The 12,534-nt window shown below is 36.3% G+C and overlaps 2 protein-coding genes across 2 annotated transcripts in view; one reads left to right on the top strand and one right to left on the bottom strand.

The window, feature by feature from the left end:
- LOC135208310 (glutamate-gated chloride channel alpha-like) overlaps positions 1 to 1,452 on the top strand; it is a 2,198-nt gene extending 746 nt beyond the window's left edge. Inside the window, exons 3-5 of the mRNA XM_064240413.1 lie at positions 410 to 514; positions 836 to 881; positions 1,061 to 1,452. Coding sequence (XP_064096483.1) covers positions 410 to 514; positions 836 to 881; positions 1,061 to 1,213 — 304 coding nt within the window. The 3' untranslated portion in view covers positions 1,214 to 1,452. The remainder of the gene's footprint in view (positions 1 to 409; positions 515 to 835; positions 882 to 1,060) is intronic.
- Positions 1,453 to 2,365: 913 nt separating this feature from the next.
- Positions 2,366 to 12,534, bottom strand: part of LOC135208546 (uncharacterized) — a 265,440-nt gene continuing 255,271 nt past the window's right edge. Inside the window, exons 3-9 of the mRNA XM_064240850.1 lie at positions 8,884 to 8,977; positions 8,172 to 8,350; positions 7,607 to 7,721; positions 6,999 to 7,209; positions 6,253 to 6,456; positions 5,704 to 6,064; positions 2,366 to 4,992 (exon numbers count right to left, since the gene is read on the bottom strand). Coding sequence (XP_064096920.1) covers positions 5,780 to 6,064; positions 6,253 to 6,456; positions 6,999 to 7,209; positions 7,607 to 7,721; positions 8,172 to 8,350; positions 8,884 to 8,977 — 1,088 coding nt within the window. The 3' untranslated portion in view covers positions 2,366 to 4,992; positions 5,704 to 5,779. The remainder of the gene's footprint in view (positions 4,993 to 5,703; positions 6,065 to 6,252; positions 6,457 to 6,998; positions 7,210 to 7,606; positions 7,722 to 8,171; positions 8,351 to 8,883; positions 8,978 to 12,534) is intronic.

Consider the following 12,534-nt stretch of genomic DNA (forward strand, 5'->3'; position numbering starts at 1 on the left):
GTTTGTTGATAGTCAAGCGGAGATATAAGGTTTGCAGAGAACAAAGATAGGTATTAAATTAAAAAAGTACTTGGACCAATAAAAAATAAAATATATTAATTAGGTGTCAAGCATATAAAAAAATGACCGCGTGGTAATAATTTCTAATATGCTTGCGCGCACAAACTTAAAAGTAAAATAGAGAGAGAGAGAGAGAGAGAGAGAGAGAGAGAGAGAGAGAGAGAGAGAGAGAGAGTTCACTGAAGTTTCTTTTGCTGTGCTGCTCTATCTATTCTCTATTTTCACACCTGTTGTAACCATGTGTGCGGAACTTTTCATGGTTACAATAACTCGTACAAGTGCGAAGATGGCAAGGTTTTGTCTTTCCGTAACGATGTTTTTTCTCTACTTCCAACTGCATAAAAAAAAGGCAGTCGAGTCCGGAAACGAGTTATATAAAGGCAGTCGACATATGGATGTTCATGTGCATCGTGCTCTCCATCCTGATACTTTTCGAGTATGGTCTCGTTCTCATGTGAGTTTATTTTTGGGTTTGTTGATAAATTCCTCAGTGTGATATTATTTACTGAATATTTCAGGGATGTATCATCCTCATTTTAGAGCCTGAAAATAAATCCTTATTAAGTAATTGCCACGTTTTCCACAGCACTACTACTATAGTCCATTCATAAATTCTTTCCTTAACATATCAGGACATTTTTTTTCCTCAGATTTGTTGCAAATGAATACTCCTGAGTAGGGACCGTTCACGTTTTTATCAAAACCCCAGGAATCTAATTTTCTGTTCAGAAATGTCAATTGCATGACTAAGCTGTTATTCTACTTTTACACGCAGCTTCAGGAAGTACAAGCCTTTTCAGTCGGCTTTGAGGACTGTGCAGGTATGAGTTTCTTTCCGAAATTCAGCTCATCATTAATATATGCCAGGAGTTTCTTAAGTTGGTCACGTACCATTAACAGAGTTTACCATTATGACCTTTGAAAGTGAGAAGAATTTATATTCAGCCGAGATTACAAGCCTGAAATGGCACCATGAATTAATTTCTTCACGTACTTTCAGCAGCCAGTTGCAATCAAAAGCGGCGAGAGCAAAAGGGGAGCGACTCCCATCGCGCAAGTCAACCACGAAGACCGAATAGAGAAAGTCACAAGGATATTGATACCTGTCCTTTTCCTGCTCTTCAATTTCGTCTACTGGCCACATTATTTATAAATCTGCCCTCACAGAGGAGACTGAGAAAGGAGGACAAACTCATTATTGGGTGAAAGCATTAAACATTTAATTGGATGCCAATTCCTTTTTCAACTGACTTTGCGTCTCTACCTGAGACAGGCGGGAGGGATGCTCTGTGACGAAGAAACCGTCCTGGCACAAGGCCATCTTCAACAGCAGTAAACGATAACGTGAATCTTGCGTCCAACATCTGAAGTATTCCATAATTCATATTCTCTCTAAAATGTGGAAGACCCTTTATAGAATGTTACTACACTTATTGTAATCGCACGGCAGAGGTCTGGTGACGAAATTAGGTACCATGAATGTGACGTGTAACTTAAAAAAAAAACTTGAAAGTTTGAAAATCAAGTAAGTGGACTAATTTATCTCTGTATATTGTATAATTTGCATACTGATAAGATTTTGCTGGAAGTTCACCCGGTACATTATGAACACTGATATGTGTGCGACATTAGCAAAGGCGTGACCATTTAATTGTTCAGTAAGAGACTGTATTACATTTTCAAAATGCTCTTTTCTTTCACAAAATTTCATGCCGTTGTCAGATCAGAATCATCTCCAGGATGTATATGAATGTGGGAAACCTCATTCCCCACAATATTGGATTAAACGTTTTAATTTTATGAAATCATGTATCTTTTAGCTGCAAAACTTCACATTGAAATAATTTATTGTTAAACGGGTTTGAAATGACCCAGTTTATCTAGAATTGCTCCCGTTTCTGCTAGATTGCTGTTCTTCTAAAGCTTGCGAAGACTAGATTTCATTTATGTTGTTGTATGACCCATTAAATTTTTGCCATAAAATGTTCAAAAGGAAAAAACGGCCGGCATTGATTAGCAACCTACAACTGGTGCGTACAATAGGAAAATTACTTGTTTGGTGTGCTTTTGAGTTTCATAGAATTTTGTTGGTAGTATGTAAGCGGTATTATTTCCCTTGACGGTAATAATACTGCGTTCTATCCTTTTGATAATGTGAAAGCAGAGATGTGATGCACTGAGCGAATTCATACCATGTCACGAGAGTTGAATTATATACCTTGTGACTTGGCCCAGAAGGTCAAACTTATCGTGTGAAGTGGATTAATCAATATAAGAAAGTTTTAAAGGATAAACAACAACAACATTAATCATTGTTAATCACCTTTATTGCTATATATAATTTACATTAGAATTCTTCATGGTTACACCATATTACAGCATGGCACTCGTCTTACAACTAAGGACACAGTTTTCTTTTAATAAGAAAGCCAAAAGGGAAGGGACATCGGATACAATACCCTCTTTTGCTGGAAATGCTTATCTGCGGTGTTAGGTAGATAGGCTTTAATAGTATATAATATGAAAATACGCAAAATACCAATTGCATCAACCGCGCTTCGATTATTTCCCCTTTTATTAAGGTATTTAGAATGTTTCATCGAAAGTCATGTGACATGGGCTTATATAAATCAATCATAAGCATTGAGAGGAAAATCCTGTTTATTACTGAAATAATATTACTGGCTTTTATTTCATGCCAAGACACGAAGACCGCCTCCCAGGAATGATGCAGGTGCTAGATATTTCCAGAAAGAAATCTTTAACGTGTGAAAAGCATTCTATCCATAGGTAAATGGCATCTATGTCAACCTTGGGGCGTGGCCTGTGTCTCGGATTAAATAACAAAGCGCTAGATTTGTTTTTTTATCATTTATAAGCAGCAGGTTAATTTCAATCAAAGGGCTTCTTACTTCAAAGAACGATCCTCCAGCACCTATCTACAAATTCCAGTCCATGTCAGGCTTTCGAGTTCACACTAACATAAAATAAACATATATTTTAAAGACAAATAATACTTTCATAATTGGGCATAAAGTCTTAAAAGTAGATGCTTAAGTATAGATGTACAATATTTCCACGACATAAAATTATATAAAAATATAAATATGTACAGGTAAAGGATTATTATAAAGAGTATTGTAAGTACTGATGAGGAAAGACACAAGTGTGTCTTTCCTAAGACACGTCGACAAGTGACACATATGTCAAAACGTAGTATAAAAAAAACAACATTTCATGAAATGGAAACAGGTAAAAATCTCTTTATATACTGGTAGCATTTTGTTACGTATGATATACCAACTCACGGTGTCATTATTGAGTATCTGTAAGCATAACGAAGAGTCGTAAAATAGATTTTTACATGAACATTAGAACAAAAAATTTAACCAAATAACACCTATAGATGAATATCATGTGCAAGCCCTGCAGAACAACAAAAATGAATTGGTACAATTCAATCGCTTGCAGAGCTTGAGGGAGAGAAGACGTTAAAGCTATGAGGATGGGATTTTAAATAATGAGAAATGGATGAAGGTCGTAAAACTGAAATAATGATAAGCAACACGTTCTCTCTAACGGTGGGCCTGAATCCATCTTGTCTGCGCGAATTTTCTGAGCTGGAAGCTTCTCAGAATAGATCTAATCTACCAACCCTCTGACAGGATAATAATTCTTTATTACAGTATAAAGGCAGAATTTATCAGAATAGACGTAAACGGGAAGAACAGACGGACCAGTTCACATAACGATATAGAGAGTGAGTTGCCTGAATAAATAAAACTAGAAGTAATACAAAACATAAGGACAAGAGATAATACTAGAAACAGTTTTGGCATTTTAAAAAACCGCCCACGGTAAGGTCACAGAGAATTTGAAAGGGGTACCGTGGATCAGGTGCCATCAAAAGTATACAGGCTGAATATCTTCCGTGTTGGCAGCGCTTAAATGGGGTATATTCACGCAGAATACACTGGAAAACGCTTCTGTGAACCAGGTGCAAATATTGGAAGGGTACGATGAGGAAAATCAATAAATGGGAGACTCCCAGAGAAAGAATATTATAATGGAATTATTTTGGGTAAATGTCTGTAATACTTGAAATGGATATTCACATTGGTTTGAGATTTTCCATAACTTTTCTCGTTAAAATTATTTATTTTATTACCCAGCCCATTTGCACAGTACTAATACAAAATGAGAAGAACCTTACTATGCACATATAATAAAACAAGAACTCAAAACCTTACTATACACAAAGAATCATAGTTATTATACAAAGAGTCGCCTAATCCTAATATCTGTATAATGATACCTGTACAGGGTTCATTACTATGTACATCAGAAGTCCTTTTAGTTCATCCTTAAACGAGTTGCTTCAATTGAAATTTGGTTGCTTTGTACTAAGACCAATATATTTAGTCCACAGAAATCCGAAATGAGTTTCATCTTTGAAAATATGAAAATGCTTTGAGGCTTGTTTCCCGCATGTTTATCAAAAACTATGAAATAAGAAAAATACTGTGTAATAAAAGGAAGTTAACTGATAAAACAAGGAAAAATGATTTGTCTTGATCTTGAAAATTCATGGAATTATTATAAAAATGCAATTTGAATGAAAATAGATATTAAGAATTAAGTTACAATAAAAGTTTTTTTCCGAAAAAAAATCTTTAATCGCTAAATCGCAAAGGAAACTTCTTCCGGTGGCCTTTGATGGCGCGAAATTTTGTGGTCTAAATACCATAAAATCAATTTGATGTATTATTAATTTAATAATAATTTAATCATACATAAAAATAGATTCGTTATTCCACTGGACATCGAAGATAGCTTGCTCAGAAAAGCTACCACACGTTATCATACAAAACATGATACTATATACAGCGGGATATATGTACAGTAGGTCGGTGGGGGCCAGCGAATCACGATCTGGAAGAAAGTTGAAATTAGCAGTTGCGTTATAACAACGTCAATGATGTGGGTTGGTTTCAGGAAATGTTGCTAAAGAAACATTAGGTAAATGCGCTGCTTACGACACTTTAACAATAGCTAATGGCTCTCTCTTTTTTGTTGTACAAATCTATTTGAGCATAAATAATTATAATGAATGTCTTTCACTTCAATATGGTAAAATTACTGTTGTGTTGTGGGTCATTATCAGTTTTAAAAAAACCCATTGTTCTGCTCAAAGGCTTCTTAAGTTTCAAGAAATTTTTTCCACAAGAAGTCTTAACCACAAAACTGGAAATAAATTTTGGTCTCCCAACAAAATTCTTTCGGGCTTCTTTAATTTGTATCAGTGAAAACTTGAGGAGTAACTAATCATGCGCACTTCCAACGACTGTAATTTCTAATTAAGTATCCAAGAACAACAGTCACTGCTTTAAAAGTTCAGAAATAGTGTGAATCATCTAGCTTTTCATTAACAATGTATACGCTCATTGGAAAAAGTAGATTATATTAAAAAACCATTCTAGTTCCTGGAGTCAATCATGATTGAGTAGAAACAGTAAAAATGAAGATCACATGAAAGGAAATAACATATTTTCATCCAGAAAACACTAGGGTGCTGCTATCACGAGAGTTTCAAATATGCTGGTAATGAATGAAAAATAAATAACTAATTTCATTCATACTCACCAATGAAGACCGAATCCAAACCAGAGATTAGGAACTCTTCCACCGCAGAAGAGACGCCCTCTCCGTCTTGCCTCCTTTAAGTGACCACAACACCTTTCTGAACGCACGCACCACCAGGCCCTTCTAGCAGCGCTGGCCACAAGTACGTTTTGATGACATCATTGTCTGGATCCGCTGTGTGGAAGCGGACGTGGCATTCCTTCTTGAAGGTTCGGGTTTCGTAGTCAATGACGTAAGGCGGTGTCTGGTTGCTGAGGCCCCAAGCCAGGCGGACGCAGTCCTTTATGTACTGGAGAAGCCCCTCGCAAGTCTTCAGCGTTGGGTAGTCATATAGTGTGGCCCATATTTGCTGGCACACCTCCTGAAGAAGGGCAGATATGGAAATTAGATATATGTTATATATATACGTCTATAGTTCTTTTGTGGCTGCATTATAGACAGCAGTACATTATACTTTATTATTAATGAAATGAAAGTACATAAGTTGATATTGTATAACCTAAAAATATTCAGTAGCAATAGCTGTAGCTCAAATCAGAAGGTACTTACGTCAACATTCTTGGTCAAATCATGCTTATCAATAGTTGCAGTGACGTAAGATGAAATAGCCAACTCTAAGGCATGTGACTGGGTATCGAAAGCTGCTTGATGATCGTGCCCGTCTCCATGGCATGGAGGTGGTGGCATCTGCATGACACGGCGTACTTCTTCTTTAAGCGTAGATGCTGACGATGCAGCAGATCGGAAAGCCAGCTGAAAAGCAGTTATACGCGTTATTTGTCGAAATCAAATAAACCTACTTTTCACTCACCGTAGTTTTCACGTAGTTTTGTTCATGATTTTTTTTTGCTTCAGTATTCGAAGAAATTCATATAAAAGTTATGTCCATACAACATACAGTATATATATAGCTATATATGTATATATATATATGTGTGTGTATATATATATATACACACACACACACACATATATATATAAATATATTATATATATATATATATCTATATATATATATATTATATATATATATATATATATGAGTGAGTGTGCGCGCTTCTTTGACGACAAGTTTAGCAAAAGCCAGAGAAGTTAATTGGTAACTTCATCTTTTATTACATTCCCGTGACTTCTGATATCTCTCTCTCTCTCTCTCTCTCTCTCTCACACACACACACATATGACACACACATATGTGCGTGTGTATAAGAATCTTCATCGCTTAAAAACGCAAGTCCTTTTTAATATTCACGAATATTAAGCCACAAATACAGTTTGATGGGATGAATACCAACCACAACTACACTAAACAGGAGCTTAGATTTGAGCTCTTCAGCATTCTTGAGGTCTGGAAGGGCATCCAGAGAGTCCAAGGTGTCAACTCTGGCCTGGGCGTACAGGTTGCCGTATCGCCTCACCAGAGCAGAAGGACGACGTTCGCCCAGGTTAAGGTTCTCGATTCTTCCAGTGCCTCTTTCAACGCCACGAGAAGCTCTGTCACCCAACCTTCCAGGGAGAAGAACGAGATAAATGATACGAACGTTTACAAATAGATTAATTAAGCTGTCATTAAAATCCTGAAAATCAGCAGAAACTATTGGGTTGGAAAAAATACACTATACAGTGTTATTAGACAGCGAGCACTTTATGTATGTATATATATGTATATATAAAACCTATAGAATAAATGAAAATAATCTGTTTTGAAAGTCACGCAGCCTATATAATTGACACTACATTGCCGAAGATGAAAGGCAATCCAGTCGCTCATTCGTTATGTACGTATAACGTAGACTGTGAACAATTATCTTCTACAACTGCAAAATAATTGCAGATAAAACTAATATGCTATAAAATTCCATCCATAAGGTTTCACATCTCCTAGGAAAAGTCAAATCATTACCTGTCCTTCAGTTTCTTCTCCCTTTCCTGCATATGAAGGATAGTCTGGCGAGCTTTTGTGATCTCTGCTCTCAGGGTCTCGACCTCCTGTCGGAGGGCAGCCGATTCCCTGGCACCTAGGAAGGAAAAATATGTTTAGATCGCACATATATTCCGGAGACAAGAAAAAGGAGCATTTTTCTATGCATAATTACTGAGTGCAGTTAAGAAACAGAATAACCTAATGGAAGTTTTGTTCTAGTAGGATTACTCGTGGTATATTTTCAGAGCCATAAATTTCATTATTTGAAAATAGACGAATCATTTGGTCGATTAGCCTCATTCAATGTAAAAGTTATTTAGTTTGGGCGGCCTAAAATGGTGGCCAAATCTCAGCTATAGACAGTTCATTTAAACGGAAAGTGAGCCAAAACAAAAGAATTGATAAGTGAATAAATAGCAGGAAGAAGAGAAATTTACGAGAATATTACATTCTTCGATAATTACGTCTCTAGACCAATGCTTTAAAGGGAAAAGAGGAGACATTTTTCTTTTGCGTTCATACTATACTTTGACTCGGTACTCACCAGCCGTTACAGGCAATTCGTGTCCCTTTGCGCACCGGAGGCTGACGCCGGAAACTACTCCTGAAGATGACGATGACGAAGAGCTGGACGACGCTTCGCCGTTCTTTCTCGATCCTTCGGGTGTTGGGGAGTCGCTCTTTGAGTCGCCACCGCTGCCCTGGCTCTGTGTGTCTGAAGACCTGTGAAAAAGGTGGAAGACCAAATAAGAGCAGAAGTTTTATCCCTGCGGGAGTGGTATTAAGAGAGGATAGGCGGCAGGCTTCAGTTAACTTCTTAGACAGGAAATATTCTATATATTAAATTATTAGTTCAGACATTGAGTGAAGTGATGACATAATGATCTACGTGGTGCCTACATAACAAAGGTAGAGCACAGAATACTATTGATAATGAAACATATTAGTCTCCCGTACCACAGCTCGGATGATATTGCTAGTGATGTTATCATCTGACCAATAACACAGAAAAAAAGAAGCTTAAACTTCATAATTAAGTATATATTAGGGATATAAATATCGAGTAAATGAGGGTAATGGCACACGGTAGAGAAACGTGTTAGATGTACACTACAACCCCATCAAGAGCAGTAATACTCAACTGAGCAGTGATAGTAATAAGAGTAGTGATATCTCATGCTTTTTTAGGGCTAAAGAAGTAGTGAAGACAACGGGTCACCGTTTCTTGTGATCAACCTGAAGGTAATCCAACTCACCCAGAAGATACACCAGAAGATGATGCCCCAGATGGTAGGCCCATTGTGGAGAAGGGCAGGGAGGACCTTAGACCCACACGGGAGCGATCACGAACTGTTGAAAAACAAAAACAAATTTGAGTTTGATATGCGTGGGCTTCACACACGCGCACACACACACACACGCACACACACAATGACGACGTCGACAAAGGCCTCAAGGAATAAAAAAAGAGAAGACTGCCCAGCGCTTTTGTGCTGTTAGTTGTACCATTTCATGGGATAGCTACGAAAAGGCGCAACTAATAACGGCAGTCTTTTATTTTCATTTTTCCCTATGGCTTTTGTTTGTATATACGTGTATATATATATATATATATATATATATATATATATATATATATATATATATATATATATATATATATATATATATATATATATATATACACATACACACACATGCGTGTACATGAAGTATTCGTGATATATTTTGGAACGACCGACAAACAGATGTTTAATTATGGTATAGAGTAATATTATTATGCTATTTATTGTGCTGTTTATTATACAAACTTATTTTCGTACTTTAAGAAGATGGAGTCATTATTTCCTTAAAGCAATACTTAAAGGTACTTTACGTAAGTCTTTGGAGAACCGATACGAATAAAGGGGGGTGGGGGTGCTAGGTGTAATCTCATGAGGTGCAGGTGGAGAAGAAGAAAAAATAATAAAAGAAAAAGAATGATACCTGGTGACACCATTTTCCTCTGACTGGTTGGTGTACTGTTTGATAGTGGTGTACCACAAGGTGGTATTGAATGATTTGTTGTAACCATTCTAGGGCTACTTGGTTTATTTTCATTCCCTAAGCTTATATCTTTATTCCAAGCAGCTTCTTCATTCGTATTCAGTGAATCTGTTAAAACGATTTTGCCTGCAAAACCCGATTTCGATTTGTCATTTGGGCTCGTTTCTGTCTGTAATTGGCTGTTCGTGGATTCCCCTTCCGGTATTTCTCCCTCGTTTCCCCCTTCGTCCTCTTCCGCGATACTTTCGCCGTATCCCTCCAGCAGGCAGTTAGCCGTGACCTCGTAAAAATCGTCTTTTTTACCGTCTCCGGTGACCTCCTCTGCCTCCAGCGTGCTTCGAAAGACGTCTCCCGGAATGTCTGAGAGCGAGGAAGATATTTTGGCGAAGAATTTGGAGGCGCCCAGCCTCTTCCTTCGAGGAGAGAAAGCGGCCATTTGCTTCCCAAACATGGCGGCAGCGTGGATTCCTAAGTTTACCACGAAAGAGGACAAGACAGCAGCAGGAATATCACAGATTCTCTTGGAATCGTAACGCCACAGTTGGATAAAATCAAGAATGGATCTTGGATACGATTCCAGTAGGAATGTAACAGTGCTCCCAACAGACTTCAAACGAAAGTTAATTTACTCTAAACAAACTGGCGTAGAGACTGGAAACGTATCACAAGTTGCTTCAGTTCCTTTGACAGTATACTTGTCGGTCAACGACGATATGTCCACCACGGAAGAATTTCATTATGTGACGCTGGGTCAATATTTCAAACAGAAATACGTCCATTTATTCACTGCCATTTTAATATTACCTTCTGTATCTTAAAATTTAACGTTGTCTTCAGTTCATTACCCTTTTACTCTCATACAATGTGCAATAGTCCTAATTATCCATCAGTTCCATATCTATTATCACATAATTGATTCCACTTTAAGCACAGTCACTATCAGAATTCCTTTTGCCATGTTTATAAATTCAAGATAACATCTGATCATGATGACGGATGACACAGATCTCGTATTTGTAACCCTAAAGCGGTGCACAATCGCCTAAAATCCATCAGTGAAAAGGAATCACCCACAGTAAAAATAAATGATAACCATCACAAGAGCGTACATGATGACAACACAAATGCTGCTTGTCAGAATTAAGCACAAAACGCAAAGCAAGTTCCCGTCCGTTGAAGAGGACCTCCCCATCACAGCCTTTTAATGAAATAAACTTCACAAAGATACTTCACCAAGCGCAGGTGAATTCTAAGCCCGGCCCGTTTTCAAGCGATACATTTCCCGTATTTCTCTGTGATGCTGATAACTTGGAATGTGCGTGTTTTTCCTGCGTTGCCTCGCAGTCACTGATAAAGTAAACTCAAAAGTTATCCGAAGAACAAACGACGGTTCTGTCCCGAATGCTAAGGGTCAAATGACACTGGATCTCTCACAAATGACACCACTTGGAACCACAGTGCCATACAGTCACCTTGACTAAAACATGAAGCATTTCTGGTCTCAGATTACTACTATTTAAACCACGAATTGTTGTGGCGATGAGGAATTGAAATTAACATTAAACGCAGGTATATATACATTGTACATACACATAATATATATATATATATATATATATATATATATATATATATATATTTATATATTATATATGATATAATTTACTTAGAGAGAGAGAGAGAACTGTGTTTATTAACAAAATAACAGATGCACTTACGTGTATACACACACACACACACACACACACACACATATATCTATATATATATATATATATATATATATATATATATATATATATATATATATATATATATATATATATATATATATATATATATATAGATAGATAGATAGATAGATAGATAGATGAGATAGATAGACAGACAGGTATATTTGTACTGTGTACTGAGAAGATGGAGCTGGAGGAACGCTGATAACACGATGCTTCATTTAGTACGCATTAGAAAAAAACATGAATTCAAAGGTCCCATATAAAAAAAATAAAAGGACTTAAAAAAATGAAGTCAGCAGGTTGAAAGAAATAAGAAAACGAGATTAAAATAGCTATCAATGACCTAGCATCAGCACGAGGACATGATACAGGTGCCGTTAGCATTGGCCCTAGGTAAGGTGAGAAGGTGGGCGTAGTATGTAATACCCGCTTATCGAGAAAGCTGCTAAAGTATACGTACGTCCGCTCTGTAATATTATCGCACATGCATAAAACAATATATAGTGCGTAGTTCATATTAAAGTATGTGTAAATACTTAAATTATATGTATATATAATATATATAATATATATATATATTATATATAATTATATATATATATATATATATATATATATATATATATATATATATATATATATATATGGGTATATATATTTACTTAATTTAAATTATAATATGTATATATAGATATATATATATATATATATATATATACATATATATATATATATATATATATATATTTATTACTTAATGTATATATATATATATATATATATATATATCAAAATTTACGCATAATCACTTGATTATGCGCAATCGAATGGGAAAAGGAGCTAAAATAAAATCTCTCTCTCTCTCTCTCTCTCTCTCTCTCTCTCTCTCTCTCTCTCTCTCTCGGTTGCTTATTTTTCCCGTCATTACTTAACTCTAATAGATGGATACTGGTATGTTCAACCGGAGAGACAAAGGATGCTTTAGAGTGAGAGAAAGGAATAGATAATCACATTTCACTTAGCAAACGAATTCGAAGAGTCAAGAAACAAGCAGGAACAAAATAGTTATATAAATGGCCAACGCTGAACAACTTTTTTTTTTTCCCCAACCGAGAGAAGATTAAT

This window comes from Macrobrachium nipponense, chromosome 35, assembly GCF_015104395.2.
Source record: "Macrobrachium nipponense isolate FS-2020 chromosome 35, ASM1510439v2, whole genome shotgun sequence".
Classification (NCBI taxonomy): Eukaryota; Metazoa; Arthropoda; class Malacostraca; order Decapoda; family Palaemonidae; genus Macrobrachium; species Macrobrachium nipponense.